Raw genomic sequence first — 20,196 nt, forward strand, 5'->3', positions numbered from 1 at the left:
GGCCTGGACCCCGGCCCCTCCTCCACTTCAAGCTCTTACCCCGGCAGCTCTCTCGCCCATCCTCTGGCGCACCCAGGGTTTCTCCCGGACCCCACCTTCGTTTCGGTCTCAGCGACGCGTTCGCCGCACCGCCCGCCCACCCGCACGCGCGAGACCCCGGCTCCATATTCCTCTCCACCCCATCCCAGCCCCTCGGGTCCGCCTGAGCTTTCCCCTGGCTCCTCGTCAGCCCCTCACTGCCTGTGCCAGATCCGTCCAGAACTGGGTCAGGGCGAGCCAAGGCATCTTTGTAGCTTTCTCAGACTTCCTCTCGGACCCGCTGCCAAGTTGGGTGAAAGCCTGGGTTAGAGGGTGGCTTGACTGCTGCCATCACACTGCTTTCCCGGGGTCATGGTCCCGGAGCTGGGAGCTGGGCGCTGGGAGCAGTCACTGTGTCAGGTCCATCCTTGAGATCAGATCCATTCCTTGGGAGGAGGTTACCATTTCCGGTGCCAACCTAAGACCCCTGGTTAAGATCCAGGGGAAATGAAGACAGGAATGCTGTTGGGCAAGATGCATAGCTGCTAACCAGAGGCTTGAGACGACCCAAGAGACTTAACCCATTTCCAGTTTGAACTGTTGTTTGAATTTTTTTTTTTAACTTGACACGTTCATCTTTCAGTTCCCAACCTAAAGGAATCGATCATTGCTTACATCACCTTGTAGCCCATATAACATGCAGCCTGTTACCTTGAAACAGACTTGGGGTTGGGTAAACATGGGTCGGTTTCATTTATTTATCTCTGACCTCTCCTCTGATAAATCTCAGATTGATAGAAACTTGTCCTGCCCTACCTTTAAAGAGATTCCAAAACCCTGGCTTATAAAGGAATCGTTTTTATCTGCCCTAAGCCTCCCTTCTTGCAGTAGATCCCAGTTTATTCTTGTTTCTTTTACTGTAAAGATGAGTAGGATTAAAACTGCTCAGAGCCAAGCCCTGGCAGCACCAAGCTTCCTCTGGGCACAGAGCTGGGTGTGCAAGGTGCAGCTGGCACTGCAGGACATTGGCCTTGAGCGCGGGAGCATTGCCAACTAAACAGGTTTTCTTAGAATTAGGAATATGATTCAGGGACAGTAGGGGGTTCAGAATGTCCATCTCAAGCAGAGATTTAACCACAACTATGGCGTTTTCTTCCTCCCTTTCTTAAAAAAAAAAATAGCCAGAAAAATTGGTCGTTGTGTCCAAGTAAATATTTCAGAAGTTGAAGTAAACGCCTAGATGATATGACTGTACATCTGGAACGCCTCGCCTTAAATTATGTTAAAGGGCCAGATACATAAAACTAGCCTTCCTGCCCGTAGTTTGTGATAAGCAAACGTCTAGCAGAACTTGCCCTCTCACTAATGGTTTGTGACCAGGTTTGACACCCTGTCCTGACTTGGTCTGAAAGCTCCACAGTGACAACCTTGTGTTTGGTCAGCAGGATGAGACGGGGGCCTACCTGATTGACAGGGACCCCACCTACTTTGGTCCTATCCTAAACTACCTCCGCCACGGGAAACTCATCATCACGAAGGAGCTGGCAGAAGAAGGTAAGAGCCGCGTTCGAACCAGGCATTTTCAGAATTCAGGTTGAGTCTGTTCACAGCTTTGACATTTGTTTGAGACTGTTGTCGCGCTCGTGTGCAGGGATAGTAAAGATTTATGAAAGTGAGCAGGGAGCCTCCGTTACTTAGTGACGTCTGAGGGAGTCTTGTTGAAGGGAGCCTCGTCGTGTTCTGTTCATCCACCTTCATGAGAAGGGGAAGAGGTAGCTTTGGGAGTTTTTTCCAAACCTGCAGAATTTTCAGGATCCCTTTTTACAGTTGCTTATACGCTAGCAGTGAATGTCCATAGCCTGAAGCAGCACATCTCTGATATTTAGTTATTTATATTTTTTGTTTTAGTTTGAACTTGCAGCTGTAAAGAAATAATAAAGGCTTGGCCTCATTTCTTTTAAGGCTGATCTCATGCCTCCCTGTCAATTTTTGCAGCTGACCTAATTCATTCTCCAATCCATTGTCAGGTACCTCATCAGCGGCCTCATCTTTTTGGTTTTTAGGGCATTTAGACTAAGTGGGCCTAGATGTCTTTCTAAAAGGCGTGGTTGGCTTGGTCTCATCGAAGATTGGGGCCTGTCCCTGAGTCGGGGGCACCCTGATCGGGAATGTTCGCTGAGTAAGGAAGCTGTAATGGCTGTGCTGGTTAATTAAGCAGCTGCAAAACACCTCTGTTTCTACCAGAGAAAAGAGAACTTGCTCTCTTTTTGTAAATGCCCTCTTTACAAAACATTTCAAATGCATACAGAAGTAACGGGCATGACACAGTAAATTCCATGCACTCACCATCCATCCATCCAGCTTCAACAATTGCCAACTCATGGGTAATCTTGTTTCTTGAAAAGAGGACTCTTAATGCAGTTCTTTTCTAATGCCTTTTCAAAAACTTTTATTTTAAAATAATTTCAAACTAGGAGAAAAGGGCAAGAATAGTACAAAGAACTCCCTTTACCCAGACTCACCAATTTTTAACATGTTTTGGTCATATTTGCATTATCATTCATTCATTCTCTCTCCTCCTCCTGCCTCTCCATCCTCCACCCCTCCCACAGGGTTATTTCTGAACTATTTGAGAATAGATTCTAGACTTCTCCCCTTAATACTTCAATGGATATTTCCCAAGAACAAATCTATTCTTTTACATAACCACAGTATAGTGATCAAATTGAGGGAATTTAATATTGATGAACACTTTTATCTGTAGCTTACTTTCCAATTTTGCCTACTATTCCAATGATGGCCTTTATAGTAAATTTTTTTCCTGGTACAGGATCACATATCCCATGTAGTTGTCCTGTCTGAAGTCTTTGACTTTATGTAGCATGGGATTCTTCCCTTGATTGCCTTTTATATTGTTCAAATAATAAGCATTCTGTTAAATTGGGTCCACATGTATTTACACACACAACCCACCCCCGGTCATTTTTAGGACAAACTGCAACTCAGGTAAAAATTGCAAGCTCGGGAGTTGTCTAACGTGACTAGTTCCGGGAACTAAGTGATATACGGTCAAGGTGTCCTGCAGCCAATGGCAGGCACAGGGAGAGTCAGGGAAGGTGCCCGTAGGAAACTAAAGGTGAAAGGGGGTGGACAGGCCAGACCCTTCTGCTTGACTCCCTTCCGTTGGGCAAAGGTGATGGGTACGCCCTAAACAGCAACGAAGCATTTCCAGGCTGAGGGAGAGAGGCTAGGCTTGCATTTGAAAAATGCAGCTTTTGGCAAACATGTGCACTCCAGACACAAAGGCCAGCCTTTCCTGCTCTTCTCGGGGGAGTTCGCACATCTCTAACTACACTTTGGTCCTTGTTCTAGGTGTGCTGGAGGAGGCAGAGTTTTACAACATCGCTTCTCTTGTGCGGCTGGTTAAGGAAAGGATACGGGACAATGAGAACAGAACTTCCCAAGTAATGGATTTTGAATTTTTAAGGGGAAACTACCTCGAGTGGCTGTCTGTCCATGTGTCTGGGTGTAGTTAGGAAAGGATGACTTGCCCTCAGAGCCTGAGGTCTGTGTGGAAAACTGTCCGTCTGCCAGGCCGGCAGCATGTACTCCACCAGACTTGTTCAGAACAAAAAAACAGAAGAAATAACAAAGAAAACAAAACAGCCTCATGTCCCTGTAGAAGAATGGGAGGCTGCAGCTGCTCACCATATGGCAGTGGGAGGTCCCAAACCTGCTCTCGCGGATGGAGCATCTGTCTCCCTCCACGGGAAGACCAGCCAGGTCCCGCTTGCACCTGGTGGCGGCTCTTGGTTAGGACCAGCCTTCAATGTGTGGCCACATCACATCCGGCTCCTGCCAGCCACCTGAAACCAGTCTCATGGTGTAGACTTTAGAACAGCGGTTCTCAACCTGTAGGTCGCGACCCCTTTGGGGTTCGAACGACCCTTTCACAGGGGTCGCCTAAGACTATCGGAAAACACATATATAATTACATATTGTTTTTGTGATTAATCACTATGCTTTCATTATGTTCAATTTGTAACAATGAAAATACATCCTGCATATCAGATATTTACATTACGATTCATAACAGCAAAATTACATTTATGAAGTAGCAATGAAAATAATTATATGGTTGGGGATCACCACAACATGAGGAACTGTATTAAAGGGTCGCGGCATTAGGAAGGTTGAGAACCACTGCTTTAGAAGCTGCTTGTCTACTGTGCTCCTGAGGAAATAATACCAAGCTTCTTGTTTTATTATGAAGTCTAGATTTTGGTATTAACTCAGTAGATAATAGTAACAAAAGTGAAACACAATTTCCCACCCGGTTTGGGAAGGGAAGACATAGAGCATACTCGGCTTATTTTATGTCACGTCACCCATCCATGTGTCTTAAGAGGCCACAGTAGCTTCGATTAGGCCGTTGGGACTCTAGGACCACTAGAAGTTCCATGCCCTCAAGAAGCTGGAAGTCTAGCAGGAAACACAGACACCCCCTTTCATGTATGAGGCTGTACTTTAAGTACAACTGCAGTAACAGGCAGGGTCAGACCTCACTGACCGTCTGGCCTGCAGCATGACGTGCCTCCTGCCCCAGCAGCTTCCGGTGGTGGAGGCTTTCCTGAGAGCTGATCTGCTGCAACGTAGAATTTTCCTGTGATTAAGGAGGCAGTACATTTCTTTCCACAGTAAAAAATAGTTCCTTGCTCCTTGTGTGTTTGACTTGATAGATCCGTTTTCTGGCTCTGAATGGAATAACTGACACCTGTGATAAAAAATGAATAAAAAATGAACTCTCGTCACGCTGTCTCCAGCCGTTTGCAGAGGTGGAAAGGAGGGCTTGTTCATTTGGTTTCCATCCAGCTGCCGGCTGAAAGGCTGCTTTAATATCAAAGATGAATTTCCAGTTGGTTAGCGGATTACCAGTGAAATAGGATCTAGCCACCTCATATTATATTTACAGGGCACCTTTCCATATTGTAGAGCTTTAAGAGCTGAGATATTCTGAAAATTCTAACCCTCTCATCATGCTTGGTGTCTCTGGTGACCGGCCATTAGCCTATGAAAGACACTTATCACTCAGGAGATCCCAAGGGTTTATTTTTTATTCCTCGGTCTGTAGCAGAATGTCACATCTTCCACTGCGACACTTCCACTGTCCGGTAGCATGGCAGAGGGTAAAGGTCGCTGGAATGTGTATGTGATGGGTTCCTATTTCATATGTTATTCCCATGATAAGGTGTCACTGCCAATAAACCAAAATATAATCTACATTTTCCGCATGGATGTTAGACATGAGCAGCTTAGAAGAACATGTGGCTTTCTTGTCCAGAGTAAGTTTACTCTATTTTCTGTTTAGGAAAATAGAGGAAATCTAAGAACATAACTCATCCCTCTCCACTTGAGAATGATTTTCCCCACTGATTCATATCCCTGGACCCTTTGGTTTTTTGGATAAATTGTTATTGAAAAGCTACAGTGCTGCTTGTAAAAGGGGTTAGAGGTTGGCTGCCAAGAAAATATTCCAAGCAAACTCCTTTTCAGTGTTTGTTCTTTTAGCCTCACTGTCCGTGGTTGTCGCAGGGCCCAGTGAAGCACGTGTACCGAGTCCTGCAGTGCCAAGAAGAGGAGCTGACACAGATGGTCTCCACCATGTCTGACGGCTGGAAGTTCGAACAGGTATGTTTCTTAAGTAATACAACCCCAGTGTCTCCCTGGGAGTCCACAGGCCAAACACTGACCTCCGTAGCCAGTTAACAACCCGGGAGTTCGGTAGGGCCCCATGTGATCCTGCTCAAAAGCATGGGAAAGAGAGCTACTCAGTGTGGATTGTTTATAACCAAGGTTTCAACTTGATTGTGCTAGAGGGAGTCAGCCAGCTTGTTTGGGCTTGAAATGCCTCTCTCTCTCCCTTTTTTTTGTAATAGTTCATTGCGTTTTAGAGAGCGGAAGGCAGAAGAGAGAAACATCAGTGTGAGAGTGCAACATCGATGGCTGCCTCACGCCTGCCCCCACTGGGCATGTGCCCCAACTGGGAATCGCACCAGCAACCCTTTGGTGCACAAGACAGTGTCCAACCAACTGAGCCACACTGGCCAGGACTCTCTTTTTTTCCTCCCCCAGAGGGATTTTTTTCAGAAATGCGTGTGGATGCATTCTAGAATAATTACCTAAAGAAGACTATGATTCACCAATAGCCCTTCCTTTGCTTGCCCCAGGGTCAGAACTTTATCATCCTGGGTATATGTGTAATCGGCAGAGAAAGCGTGGTGAGCTGCAGTTATAGGAAAGGAATCAAACGCACGGTTAGCATCCCTGGGCTGTGGCTTCCGTCCTTGTAGCTTTGTGCCATTAGATGGCAGAATTGTTCTGTTCATCTACTTTCTTCAAAACACGGGTGCTGAGCATGAACAGAATGAATATATTGTAATTTTATTTGGGTCGTGCCAATTTTCATGTAGAGTTTAAGAGGCCGGTTGAACTGTCACCATAAATTACCTTCTCAGAAGTTCCTTTTCGTGCCTCTGTCTTCAGAACCGATACTGGGTTTTTCCTCCCACAGACCTCCCACTGCAGAATCAGTTCTGCCTGTGTGTCCTCCTAGTCCTTGTCAGGTGTGGGTTGCAAAATGGTGCCATACTTCCACTCCAGAAGTGTTTCCCTGATTAAAGTCTTAAGCAGAGGATGTTATAAATACGTTTTTAAAGTATTCTTTAAAAAAAAAAATATTTTTGTTGATTTCAGAGCAGGAGGGAAAGGGAAAGAGCGATAGAAACATCAATGATGAGAGAGAATCATTGATTGGCTGCCTCCTGCACACCCCCTACTGGGGATTCAGCCCGAAACCTGGGCATGTGCCCTTGACTGGAATCGAACCTGGGACCCTTCAGTCCATAGGCTGACACTCTGTCCACTGAGCCAAACCAGCCAGGGCTAAAGTATTCATGTCCTGTAGGAAGACCAAGTGTGCTCTCAGTGACTCCATTATATGGGTGAGGAAGTTAAGGCACAAAGGGGCTGAGGCATCTGCCACCCAGCCATACAGCATGTCAGTCATGGTCCCCTGACTTGCGGCCCCAAGGGCTCGCCAAGAAGACCTCACCCTTGGGCTCAGCTTCTTCTGCAGGTGTATTTCCTACTTAGAATTAAAGCCCGGATTCAGTTCTCCAAAAAGGTGAAAGCTACCAGGAGCATGTGGTTTGTGGTAGCGCTTCAGTGATTGGCTTTCCCCGGCCTTCCGGGCGCCAGGCTCCCGGCTCGCCCTCTGTCCAGATGAGCCATGTGTGTAGGTGTTCTGGCTGAAGCAGTGTCCATTTTTATTCACAGAAACATTCTGTTTCCCTTTGTGTTTGCTGGAAGGAATGTGGTCATGTGACTCCAGCTGCTGCCTTCGGGTGTCAGCTGCTCGGGTGAGGGAGATGGTGGCAGAAATCGGACTTTTTTCCTCTGGGGCAGCCGCGCTGACGACGCCCTGATGAGTGACCGAGATCCAGTGACTGGGGCCTTGACGGTCCCAGAGGGCCCTTCATCCGCTGAGGAGGCAGCCGCGCGGTCACTCCGCAGGCGTGGGTTCCGTGGCACTGGGCGGTGTCAGGTCCCGCGTGTTCACCAGGTCCTTGTTTTATCAGCTCATCAACATCGGGTCTTCCTATAACTACGGGAACGAGGACCAGGCAGAATTCCTCTGTGTCGTCTCCAGAGAACTAAACAATTCCACCAACGGCATCGTCATAGAGCCCAGTGAAAAGGCAAAGGTAAGAGGCCGCTTCACCAGAATCTGCGTGGGACTCATTTGCCCCCCCAGGGGCCCTGTCTCATTTCCTCCCGGCCCTTCTCAAGGCAGCTTTGCGGTTCCCCTTCATTTGGGTCTTCTGATTGTTGTAATTTAAATCAAGATTTATGAGCGGTGAGAGGGGTTTTCGTTAGAAAACAGGACGGAGAAGGGCAGGCTGTTCCCAGGCTCTGTTGAATCAGTGAAAAAGAAGGGCTTACCCCCTAACCCCCCCCCCCCCCGAGGTTGGCATTCTGAACCTCAGCATTGGGAAGTACCGGCTGTTGCTTTTATTATTTGAAACTGTTCTTTTTCCTGCCTCAAGAAAAAAGGTATTAGGTTACCTTGGTGGCTTCTTAAGTTACTGGAAAAGTGTTGTACACAGTTACCTATCCCCCCAGTGGGCCCCCTGAAACACAGACACACTCTGTAAGTCGCCCACATATGCCTGACCCGTTCCCTGGAGCAGGGAGAAGTGGTCCCACAGCACCGCTGGCCCCGCCGCCGTCAGCTAGTTTAGGGAGGGGTGGGCTCCAGTCCTGCTCGCTTCCTGGGTAACGGATTGTGGTGCTGCTCGCCGGGGCCAGTGGGAAGCGGTGGGTCTCCTTGCTTTCTTCAGCCGTCTGCTTAGCAGCTGAGCCTAAAAGCAGTCTGCATCCAGAGTCCGAGCCTCAGCCCTCTCCCCACCTTCCACTTCCAGATTCTTCAGGAGAGAGGATCTCGGATGTAAACGCCAGAATCCTAGACGTGGAGAGAGCGCCCTGGCGGAGCACCTCTTGAAGTTCAGTCTCGCTCCTGTACAGTAACTGAGCTCCTGCAAAGCAAAGCTGAGCCTGGCCCCCCATGGAGTGTGTTCTGGCCAAACCAAAGGAACCCCCACCCCAGCCACAGGAACCTGAAAACAGATGGAACTTCCGGCTGCAGAAAACCTTCTCAGAAACCTGCTCTGTGTTCCTCGCCAGTGTTATAACAAAGCTTTACAACCGCATCTGGGCTGGGTTTCCAGTTGGAACCCGGGGGAGGGGAGAGGAAGGCCTGCTCTTGGCCGTGCCTGTGCTTCTGGGAAGCCAGAGCAGTGAGCGGACTGTCCCTGAGCTGTGCCTGGTTTTCACCTGCGTGTGCCGAGGTGGGCACTGGCACCAGCCGCTCTGTAACACTACGCTCCCTTCCTTCGATGCACCGCATACTAATGTAGCAGACGCAAAGGAGTCTAGCTCCCATTTGTCGAACTGAATTGAGGGTTTTGATAAAGGAGGGAGTACCCCACATTCCTATGAACTAAGCCTCTTTGAGGAAAGGGAGGATGGGGCGTCCTTGCTTGTGGTTGGAGGCTGGGGAGTGCTGCTCGGGGTTCGGGCCGTTCAGCTGCTGCCACAGTCAGCTTTGCCCCATTTGTCCAGCAACCTGGGCTGTCCAGGCGGCTGGCTTTCTTGCCAGGAAGAGGGTGGAGGCGGGCGGCATTCTGCACTGAATGGGATGGGCAGATGGGAGCTGGAGGTAGTTGGTGTAACCGCTTCTGCAGCCTTCTCTTACCCTCCCTTGGTCCCTCTTCCTTCCTGGACTTTTTAAACTGGGCTAAAGGGACTTTGGACCCCCCGGTGGCTTGGGTGGGGATGGCTGTTTCTTTAAGAGTTGCCACATGTGTCCTGTGACGGTGTCCAAAGTGTTATTTCTGTGATTGTCTCCTGGAAATGCCTTGACTGAACATGTAATATTTGTTTGTGTCTCTTGGTCTCTCACTTTGGCAGCCCTGTCCGTGACCCCACACCTTCCCGCTAGTGCGTATGCGTTTGCTGGGCCGTCTGAGGACTCGCCCTGTCCCTGACCCGCCCGCACCGTCACTTCTTTCTATGGAGGGCCATGCCCTTGACCAAACGCTTGTTTGCCCCGGGGGAGCAGAGCTGTGGCCGCAGAGCTTGTACCGGACCTTCTCTCAGCTTTGAGTCTGAAGCAGCTGTGAATGCGTGGGGGCCGGGAAGCCTTGTCTTTCCCCCGATGGCTCCCAGAGTGTGGCAGGTGGGCCAGAGAAGGGGAAGGCGCCTCGCGAACACGCCATCTGTACGCCACCTCCAGCCAGTCGCTTCCGGTTCTTCAGAGCTGAGGTTCCCTCCGCCCGCAGCTCACCTGCTTGCTAGGGGGCCTGGGGTCGCCATTTTTGGATGTGAGTATAGACTGTGCCAAGTGTCTTTTGAGCTTGTGACCTGCGCATGCCCAGAATTCTCACTTTGACCTTATTTCTCTGTGTAAAGTAGGACAGACATGTGTCTGCTGACAGACGAGGCTGCACGCTGGCACCTCAGAAGCCTGGCAGGTGCCCAGGATTTTTACAGCTGTGACATGTCGAGGAACTTCCGCCTACAGTAAAAGCCGTCACCTTTCAGAAAGGTTGTAGGCATCCATCCTGTCATCTGTCGGGAGGGAAAATAAAGGTTTAAATGTATCAGGGAAAAGCGGCTCTGACAGGACAGAGGACTGGAGGAGGTGCTGTTTGGACAACTGGAATAAGGAACCTCAAATGGACGCGCCCAATGAGACGTGCTTCCTGGGCACTGGGCATGCTGATGACCAGCCTGGTCCCAGGCCACAGGATGAGGAGGCGAGAGGCAGGCACGGCGAGCCCTCGGGAATGCATTTCTCCTCGCAGAAACCCACAGCGGGGCTGTGAGAGGACTGCCGAGCCCTGCTCTGCTCTGAGACGCAGGCCTAAGTGGTATCTCTTATCTCCTGGAGGGCTGGCTTTCACCCAGCTTCCCTCCTGGCAGCCCAGGGACCCTTTAATGGTTCTAGTGCTCCAGAATCAGATGATTTGTTTCATAAGGTTTCTGGAAAAGTATTTTACCCAAATCCTTTATGAGCCAAGGAGTATTTTTCTTAAAAGCCTCTCCCCCTGGTAGAGTCTGGCTAATTCAGAGAGAGGTCTGGCCTTTGGCTTGGGGGTGTCACATGACCAGTGACCCATCCTCTCCAGCTTCCCAGTGCTGCCAAGTGGGGAGTCTTCCTGCTTCATTCTCTGCCCAGGTCTGTGGCCACAGGCCATGCAGGCCAGGCCCAGGGAGCAGCCGGCATCCGAATGACAGTAGTGATGACAGTAGTGGGCTTGTCGTGTCCTCAGAACCTGCTCTGTACCTTGGCAGTGAGGTGGGCCCAGTCCCTCTAGAATGACTTCGTTCCTGCAGTTGCAGCTGATCTCAGGGTTGTCGGGAGGAAGGGACAGCTGCTGAGGGGGTAGGGCCGAGAGGACACCCACACCCTGCAGCGTGGCCTTCGATCCAGACGTAGGGACCATGCCCGTCACCTGTGGGTGCCCTTTATGACTGAGTGTTTGAAGAGTCTGGAATGGTGTGACCTCCTTTTTCCTTTTGGTCAATAAACATGAAACGAACTGCTGAATCTCGAGACCTTTGGTGTGTTTTCCGGTATCGCCAGCTCCTGTGTCCACTCACCATTCATGCTTCTCCAAGGCCTCCCTGGAGGTGAACTGCACCTTTCCCAGCAGGGCCTCCCGCAAAGGCCTGGTTTCTCCTGCTGCCAAACTGCCCAAGGGGGTGTTGGGCCTCCTTCCTCCCACTTTGATTTTCCTGAATCTGAAAGGACTCAGTGCTGAGAACCAGAAGGTGGGACAGATGGGCTACCCACAGGGCTGGAAAGAGATGGGGGAGGAGTATGAGGTGTTTTTGTGGTTTTTCTTTTCATTTGTTTTTATTTATTTCAGAGAGAAGAAGGGAGAGGGAGAGATAGAAACATCAATGAGAGGGAAACATGGACCAGCTGCCTCCTGCACGCCCCCTACTGGGGGTGGAGCCCGCAACCCAGGCATGTGCCCTGACTGAGATCGAACTGTGACCTTTTGGTTCATGGGGATGGCGCTCAACCAAATGACCACACCGGCTGGGTGAGATGCTTATTAAGGGAAAAACAGTCCTCCTGGAAGACAATAAGTGACTAGGTTGCCCATTTTCTTTGCAAGGTAGAGGGTGAGAAATGTGAGGTGACCCCCAGTAACCAAGTGAAGAACCCCTCACTTTAGGCATCAGGCAGGGTGTGAGATCCTTAAAAGGCCTTCGTCTTCCCCGCCTCCCCCCACCCCCACGCCCAATAGAGAGACAACTGTACACAAAGGTCAAGAACAAGGCACAAGGTTGTATCAGCCAGGGTCCAATGAGATGGAGACCCCAGTGGTTAACAGGTTGTGGGGGAAGGTTGTAGGGATTACAAGACGCTCCCAGGGCCCAGGAGCAAAGGGGAGAAGTTAGGATGATGAAGAGGAGGCTCAGCGGAGGAGCCCTGTGCGAGAGATGCCGCCATCTCAGGGCTCAGGAAAGCTGGGTCTAACTAGAAAAGCAGCACACTGCTGGGAGCAGCTACGCCTGGCCTGCCTGAGAAGCTGCAGTGCTGCGGTTGCTCAGCTGGTTGGAGCATCATCCCAGACACCAAAAGGTTGAGGGTTAGGGCACATACCTAGGTTGTGGGTTCGATCCCTGGTTGGGGCAAGTATGGGAGGCAAACCGATCGATGTTTCTCACATCCATGGTTCTGTCTCCCTTCCTCTCTCTAAAATCAATAAACATATCCTCCAGTGAGGATAAAAAAAATACATAAATAATAAAGATCCTTTCCTCCCCCTGGCAGGAGGCAGCACAATGCCAACAGTCATTGTTCCGGGGCCTGAAAGAGTCACACCTATTCCTGAGCAATGGTAATTACTCCTCAAATGGCTGAGGGGGTGAGAGGGCACCCTGTTTGTGATGGGCAGTTCAGGCCCTGTGGTCACTTGATGTCCATGGTTAGGTTGCAGGAGCTGCATCTCAAAAGGAGAAGAGTTCATCTGCAAGAGAAGGCGAGGATCTACTCCAAAACCCTGGCGTTCTGCCTGCTGATGCTCCAGGGAGGGCTTGCTGGCGGCTGCAGGCAGCGCCAGCGCCTGGAACAGATCACTGAGTGTGGCCGGACCTGCTCAGTCACAAAGCCCAGGTGGCAGCCTCCAGCTAAACTTTCAGTAAGAATCACACCACACATTTTCATCAGGAAAGCTTTCCACTGGAGGGAACTGTTACTCCATTAAGCCAGTTTAATTCCTTGATCGGTTTTCTATGCAGTGCAATTAAGTTGTTTCCAAGTTTCTATTTTCTTTTTTTTTATTTTTATTGATTTCAGAGAGGAAGGGAGAGGAAGAGAGAGATAGAAACATCAATGATGAGCCCCTCGCTGGGTGGCTCAGTTGGTTAGAGCATCATCTTGATATGCCAAGGTTGTGGGTTTGATGCCCAGTCAAGGCACAAACAAGAACCAACTAAGGAATAAGTGGAACAACAAAAATCGATGTTTCTCTCTCTCTCTCAAATTGATAAATAAAATTACAAAAAGAAAGAAAGAAAGAAAGATCAATGATGAGAGGGAATCATTGATAGGCTGCCTCCTGCAGGTTGGACCAAACCCACAACCCAGGCATGCGCCCCCAACCGGAATCGAACTCGGGACCCTTTGGTCCGCAGGCTGACAGTCACTCTATCCACTGAGCCAAACCAGCTAGGGCCCAAGTTTTCTATTTTCATTTTACTTAAAAATATTTTAATTAAGGCCCAGCCAGTTTGGCTCAGTTATTGAGCATCAACCTATGAACTAGAAGGTCACAGTTCAATTCCCGGTCAGGGCAACATGCCCAGGTATCCAGCTCTATCTCCAGTGTGGGGTGTGCAGGAGGCAGACAATCAGATTCTCATCATTGATGTTTCTATCTCTCTCCCTCCCTTCCTCTCTGAAATTAATAAAAATACATTAAAAAAATGAAAGCAGTAAAACATTTTTAAAAATTCAAATGACAATTAAAAAAAAATATTTTCATTGTTTCCCATGTTGATTTTATGGTGGAAGTTTAATGATAGCTTTTGCCCTTGTGAACTTTCTTTTGAGGCTATTATTTCCTCCAAGTCAAATCTGGCAGCTCAAAATCTAAGTTTCATAGCTTTTTGAAGCAAGAAAGTGATATATTGCAAACATCTCAGGACATTTGTCCTGTTGGATAGGGAAGAATAAGAAACAGAAAGACTAACAAGAAGCCCTTAGAGCAGTGATGGCGAACCTATGACACGCGTGTCAGAGGTGACACGTGAACTCATTTTTTTGGTTGATTTTTCTTTGTTAAATGGCATTTAAATATATAAAATAAATATCAAAAATATAAGTCTTTGTTTTACTATGGTTGCAAAGATCAAAAAATTTCTATATGTGACACGGCACCAGAGTTAAGTTAGGGTTTTTCAAAATGCTGACACGCCGAGCTCAAAAGGTTCGCCATCACTGCCTTAGAGTAATGAGGGTCTCTTCAGTTTGCTCGTCCCCTTTTTCCTCCTGAGGGTCAGGACCAGAGTGGGAAGCAACAATCTTTAGGATCATCCATCAGATAATGTTGGGATCAATCCACTCTAGACCAAGAGGGGGCCTTGAAATGTTATCACCTACCACCACCCTGTTGATTCATAAGAGGAGAACCATGGTCCAGAGAGATTTAACGAACTGCCCAAGATCCTTCTGCCACTGAGTTGCTGTTTTCCCTCTCGGGTTCGTAAGGAGTCCCTTAAGTCCACTGCAAGTGGCCCCAGGTGCACAGCGGCTCTGCCTCCTGGAGCGCAGGCTCCGGAAGGAGGAATAGCCTGTCACAGGCAGCGTGCATGCTCGCCGCAGCAGGCCCAGCCGTACACCTTTCCCTGCTGACGTCACAAGCAGGATGCTGGGGCTGGTCCCACCTGAATTGTGACGTCAGGAAGCAAAACTGCAGGCAGTCTTTCAGGGGGCGGGGGGCGGGGGGGGCAACTTGATAGGAAGACTGCAAAACACAGCCGAAGGGAAAGGTGAGATGGTGGTCATCAGACCCAGAGAGCTTGAAGCGTGGAGTGGGAACCCACTAGACCAGCGGTTCTCAACCTGTGGGTCGCGACCCCTTTGGCGGTCGAACGACCCTTTCACAGGGGTCGCCTAAGACCATCCTGCATATCAGATATTTACATGACGATTCATAACAGTAGCAACGTGACAGTTATGAAGTAGCAACAAAAATAATTTTATGGTTGGGTCACAACATGAGGAACTGTATTTAAAGGGCCAGAAGGTTGAGAACCGCTGCCCTAGACTGATGGGGACCCTCCCAGCAGCTGGTGAAATGGGACCAGGGGCAAGGGCCCTGCACCCGAGTGCCCACGGGTTCTCTTCCCTCCCGACAGGGCCGCCACGCCTCTGGCCTTCCCTGACATGCAGAGAGTTTCACGTAAGTACCTGTGCTTCCTACCTGCCTGCTGATGGGCCAAGGAAGTGGTTCCTTTCCCCTGTCACGTGACTGCTGTCTGCCATCCACCCTCTTGTCCAGGACTTGTTCCAGGAATTGGGTCTGGGACAAGGAGAACACAATCCCCAACTTCTGTCCCCGCTTCGGGCTGACTGATGGCACAGTCCCTGTCCCCCAGGGGCAGACAGCTGCTTCTCAGAGGAGTGTCGTACCCCTGTAAGGCCCCCTCCGCTCCTGCCTAGGCTCCCGCATGGCTTTGCTCCGTCTCCCTAGAGCCCGTCCAGGACCATGTCCCAGCCGCGCAGCCCCCGGCCCAGCCCTCCAGACCTCCGCCAGGCCAGCGCCCGCTGAGGAACAGCGGCAGCCTCTGCAAGTTTGAGGACCAAGTCCTCTGTCCCATTTGCCTGGAGGTGTTCCACAGCCCGGTCACCACCGCCTGCGGCCACAACTTCTGCATGACCTGCCTCCAGGGGTTCTGGGACCACCAGGCGGCCGAGGGCGAGACGCTCTACTGCCCCAGTGCCGAGAGAGCTTCTCCTCCCGGCCGCGCCTCTGCAAGAACGTCACCCTGGAGGAGATGGTGACCTGCTTCACCCAGGCCAAGAGCCCGGCCTCGGCGTCCTCCTGGAAGCTGGCCGGGCCCCGGGACGTGCCCTGCGACTTCTGCGGCCCCCAGAAGCGCCGGGCCCTCAAGTCGTGCCTGCAGTGCATGGCCTCCCTGTGCGAGAAGCACCTGCGCAGCCACTCGGAGGACCAGGTGTTCCGGGACCACCAGCTCCTGGAGCCCTGTGGGACTTCAAGAGCTGCCTGTGCCGCAAGCACCGCAAGCTGCGGGGGCTGTACTGCCGCACGGAAGGCTGCTGCGTGTGCGGGACCTGCCTGCTGGAGGAGCACAGGAACCACGACACCATCCCCCTGCAGGAGGAGCGCGCCCGCAGGGAGGTGAGGCTGGGGCGGCGGCTGGAGCAGGCGGGAGCCAGGGGCCTGGGGTTCTGAGTCTTTCGCTGAAGATGAAAGTCTTTCGCAAGCTCCTCCCCTCACCCCCCCCCCCCACCTCCGAGGAGGAAAATTCTGCAGCCGTTAGAGCAATGGCCAAGAGGGTCAGGCCGTGACATGAAGCAGTGCTGGCCAGTCCAGTGAATAAGGACCCAACATGGCCTGGATGAATCCTATGATCAGTGGGTTTTGGGGTTGTTGTTTTTTTGCTCAGAACAAAAGGAAAGGCTGAAAGAACAGATATAAAACTACAAACATGACGTCCTATGTGAGGACATTCTATCACGTACATCCTAGAACAGCGCTATTCCAACACAGTCACTGTCCATGGTCCGTGGCAAGGAGCTCGGCCGGGACGCGAGCCAATTCCTCACTGTTGTGTGATGAGCTGACACCCTCTCCCTGGCAAGCCCTTCTCAGCGAGAGAGCAGTGAGCTGATTTACCGTCTGGCACGAGCTTCTCATTTGCTGCGGGTCAGCAGCAGTTCCTGGACAGGCACTTGGAATAGCGCGGTTCTATCTGTAATACGTCGTGAGACGGACACGCCCGTTGCCGGGCAGGGGAGACTAAAGGCGTATGTAGGACTGGCCTGGCAGTGCTGCCCCGGGAGCCCAGGGCCCCCCACCTGATGTGCCCTTTTTCGACCCACTGCCTCCCAGGCCTCTCAAGCCACTGACCCCTTCTTGTGACCTGAAACCCGAAGGTCATTCCTGTCAGGAGCAGAGAACCTGACTCCTAAAAACGGGGAGAGACCTAGAGCAGGGGGGTGGGCCCTCAGCTGGCACCCCTTCAGCTCTGCTCTTTCTCATCCTCATCCTCATCCTCATCTCCTTGAAACCTCTTTGGAATGTAAGAGGAATGAATATCTCTTCTGGGCTTGAACATGGGGCGGCTTGCAGAAGGCAATCAGGGGCCCTCTCCTCCACTCAGGGGCCCTCTCCTCCACTCACCCTGTCACCCAGGTGGAGTTGCGGCAGGTCCAGGCCAACGTGGAGAACCAAATGCTAATGATCACCTCCGACAGCCAGAAGCACCGCGAGCAGGTGGCCTTTCTGCTGGTAAGGGTGCCCACCCGCCCCAGGCTCAGGCGTCCCCATGCCCGGCGTCAGGCGGAGGGGACTCTGAGGGCGTGGAGGGGATGGGGTGGGGCCAGGCGGACAGCAGGGTGGAGCTCAGAGATGCCTCGCTATGCACCCTCCCACCTCCACCCCCAGAAAATGATCCAGACAATGCGAGATGAGGTGCAGTCCTGCTTCTCGGGGATCATCCAGGAAGTCAAACAGCTGCAGACGAAGGTCTTGGATTTTGTGGAGAAAGAGGAGGCCGCCGCCCTGGAGAAGCTGGGCAGCTCCATCCAGCAGAGCCACAACTGGCTCCTGAAGCTGGAGGCGGACAGCATCTGGCTGCGCACCCTGCTCACCAACCCGAGTGACCAGCAGTTTCTGCAGGCAAGACCCCACCCCACCTCCGCGCCAGGCCCTGCCACAGCCTCCACTCCTCCACCCACAGACACACCATCAGCGTTTGGGGCGCGTCACTGGTCCACTCCCCTGCCTCCCAGGTCATCTGTCCTGAGCTTACACCCACCCCCCTGGCTTCCTCCACCTCAGCACCCAGCCTGACCCTAACGCTCCTGCCTTCATTTCCCTGGAACAGATGGGATGTACCCTAGGGTTCTGGGCATCTGACCGGCTAAGTTTCTCCACGCGCCCCCAGGCAGGGCTGGAAGTGAGACAGAACAATCTACGGAGCCCGGATTGAAATCCCATTTCTTTCCCCGGCCCTGGCCTGGCGCCACAGCCTGGTTGGGTGCTGCTGCAGGGGGGTACCAGGCAGGGTAGCTGGGGGGTCCGGTGAAGGTTGGGGGGCAGCCTTCTCTCTGGGCAGGGCTGGGGGCTGCCCCAGCCCTGTGCTTGGAACTCCTAGCACAGCTCCCCTTCCTTCAGCGGCCATCGCACCCCCGAGCAGACTTCGAGGGCTGTTCCTCCCCTGTCCCCCCCCACCAGGAAGCGTTGGCAAGGTTTTTCACTAAGCAATTAGAGGCTGGAAGAAGTCCTGCCAGCACTGTTTTCTAAAAATCACTCTGTGTAATGCACTAGGCCAGGCCTTTGGCAAAGCCCTAAGCTACGATGTCCAAACGCCAGGAGCTGGGGAGGGAGAGGCCCAGGTTTGAGAGCGGCAGTTTCTCCACCTGCCCCACGCTCTGGGCACCACCAAGCCCCTCACAGGCAGGGACACTTGGCATCTGCTGGGCCCTGGTGAAAGGTGGTACCACTCTCGCCGCCCCTCCCTGCACGCAGGAGTTCCCCAGGCTAAAGAACTTCCAAGACTGCATGGAACCCCTAATGGGCACCAGCTGGGAGGAGAAGCAGAGCTTCCTGCAGCTGCCCCAGACCCTGGCGGAGCTCCGGAGCCGGCTGGTGGGCATGGGGCTCGGCTTCATCAACCAGCTCCTCCTGCAGGGTCAGTACCTGCGGCCTGGGCCACTGGACACTCCCTGTCATTCTGGGGCAGGGACAGCCCTGCAGGGCAGTGGCTGGGGTGGTTTCCGGGCATCGTCGAGGGCCCTGCCGGCCCGTGTGCACCTTCCCCAGGTGACGCCTCCTCCTGGAAGCCCGCTGGGCTGGGCGTGTCCTCAGCAGAGCCCTCCATCTCCACAGGCATTAAAATGAACTCCTATGAGGTGCTGCCCCCCACCGTGGACAGGAAGACACTTCTCAAGTGTGAGTCCTCAGTCCTGGGGTCCCACCGCAGTGGGGGAGGAAGGGAGCAGGGCCCCTAGGTGCCTCGACTTCCCCAGCTCCACCTCCACTCGGGCCAGGGCTCCAGAGAGATGCCAGCTCTCTCTTGCCTGGGACTGGAGGCCTCAGAGGGACTGGCCTGTGACTCCGAGGCCCTGATAGGAAAGAAAAGACTCTGCCCTGTCCTACCCCACGGGTGGGGCAAGGCCTCACCGACTGCCCAGAGGCCCTTCAGCCTTCCCTGGCCCCAGTGTTGCACCACCCTGTCCTCCGTGGGTGCCTGACCACCTCCCTGGGCTTTCGCCAAGCCAGTCGGCAGACCTGTCCATTTCCGCCTCCGTCTCCCTTCCCACTTGACGTTCCCACAGCCCTCCCTCACCCAGGCTGGGCTGGGGGGCCCAGGCCCAAGGACTCCATGCGACCTCCAGGGTCAGGGATGCACTGCCCTTGGTGACCCCTCCCTCTGAGTGACCTCCTCCGGGAGCCCTTGACTCGCCCTCAGTTCCCCTCTACCTTGCATCCTGAATGAATAAAAAGGGAGATTGTGTGAGGGTCTGGTGAGGGCACGGAGGGCGCCTCCGCGCTCAACGCTTCTAGAAAGGTGGGCCTTTCGCCCTGGCCAGTGTGGGCTCAGTTGGGTGGGCGTCATCCAGTGCACCAGGAGGTTGACAGTCAGGGGCACATGGCCAGGTTGCAGGCTTGATCCCCGGCTGGTGGGGAGCATGCAAGAGACCAATTAATGCACTCTCACATTAATGTTTCTCTCTCTCCGTCTCCCTTCCTCTTTCTCTAAATATCAATAAACTATTCTTTTAAAAATAAAAATTACATATATATATATATATATATATATATATATAGAGAGAGAGAGAGAGAGAGAGAGAGAGAGAGAGAGAGAGAGAGAGAGGAGAGAAACGGTGGGCTTTGGGACAACACCATCTCATCCTCTAAACCAGTGGTTCTCAGCCTTGGCTGCACATGAGAATCACCTGGGAATCTTTTTAAAATCCTGATTTCTGGGCCTCGTCCTCCGGAAATTCTGTTTCTTTGTTATGGGGTGAGGCCACAACATTAGTAACAGAGAAACAGAATTTCCGGAGAGTGAGGGCCCAGAGACGGGGGTCCCGTGAAAATCCCTCAGCCAACGGAGTCAATAAAAAAGTGAGGATTCCCAGATGATTTTATATTTCTGCACAAGTCAGTGATTGGCACTGTAATTATACAGGGAAGCATAAAAAATAAGTCGCCCAAGAAAAAGAAACAAATTACGTATAAATTCTTCTATATTGTCCCGCCTGCAGACCACCTGTAGCCATTGAGATGGGGGGGAATCCGAGGCATTAATAGAATTAGGAATCTGGTCCAAGAGTTACCTTCACAC

At 52.0% G+C, this 20,196-nt stretch overlaps 2 protein-coding genes across 4 annotated transcripts in view; both read left to right on the top strand.

The window, feature by feature from the left end:
* The window catches only part of KCTD2 (potassium channel tetramerization domain containing 2), an 11,929-nt gene extending 741 nt beyond the window's left edge, over window positions 1-11,188 (top strand). The window contains 5 exon segments of the mRNA XM_006103410.3: window positions 1,464-1,572; window positions 3,391-3,482; window positions 5,611-5,706; window positions 7,656-7,781; window positions 8,499-11,188. Of these exon segments, the coding sequence (XP_006103472.1) occupies window positions 1,464-1,572; window positions 3,391-3,482; window positions 5,611-5,706; window positions 7,656-7,781; window positions 8,499-8,528 (453 nt within the window). The 3' untranslated portion in view covers window positions 8,529-11,188.
* A 1,156-nt stretch (window positions 11,189-12,344) lies between these two features.
* LOC102428332 lies at window positions 12,345-19,484 on the top strand. Of its 3 annotated transcripts, none has more exons than XM_023744777.1 (6): window positions 12,345-12,794; window positions 14,895-16,019; window positions 17,037-17,132; window positions 17,289-17,522; window positions 18,375-18,537; window positions 18,735-19,484. In XM_023744777.1, the coding sequence occupies exons 3-6, from the start codon at window positions 17,076-17,078 to the stop codon at window positions 18,854-18,856; spliced, it is 576 nt and encodes a 191-aa protein (XP_023600545.1). In that variant the 5' UTR covers window positions 12,345-12,794; window positions 14,895-16,019; window positions 17,037-17,075; the 3' UTR covers window positions 18,857-19,484. The 3 variants fall into 3 exon arrangements, with proteins under 3 accessions (XP_023600545.1, XP_023600544.1, XP_023600543.1); XM_023744776.1 differs by having other exon boundaries at window positions 15,016-15,059; window positions 15,351-16,019; window positions 18,375-18,878; XM_023744775.1 differs by having other exon boundaries at window positions 15,016-16,019; window positions 18,375-18,878.
* Window positions 19,485-20,196: the final 712 nt, after the last annotated feature.

This window comes from Myotis lucifugus, unplaced genomic scaffold (genome assembly GCF_000147115.1).
Source record: "Myotis lucifugus unplaced genomic scaffold, Myoluc2.0 scaffold_485, whole genome shotgun sequence".
Classification (NCBI taxonomy): Eukaryota; Metazoa; Chordata; class Mammalia; order Chiroptera; family Vespertilionidae; genus Myotis; species Myotis lucifugus.

Coding starts and splice junctions, on each gene's coding strand:
- LOC102428332 (XM_023744775.1), top strand. CDS start 17,076: ATGCTAATGATCACCTCCGACAGCCAGAAGCACCGCGAGCAGGTGGCC. Junction 17,133..17,288: donor AGCAGGTGGCCTTTCTGCTG/GTAAGGGTGCCC, acceptor CTCCACCCCCAG/AAAATGATCCAGACAATGCG. Junction 17,523..18,374: donor GTGACCAGCAGTTTCTGCAG/GCAAGACCCCAC, acceptor CCCTGCACGCAG/GAGTTCCCCAGGCTAAAGAA.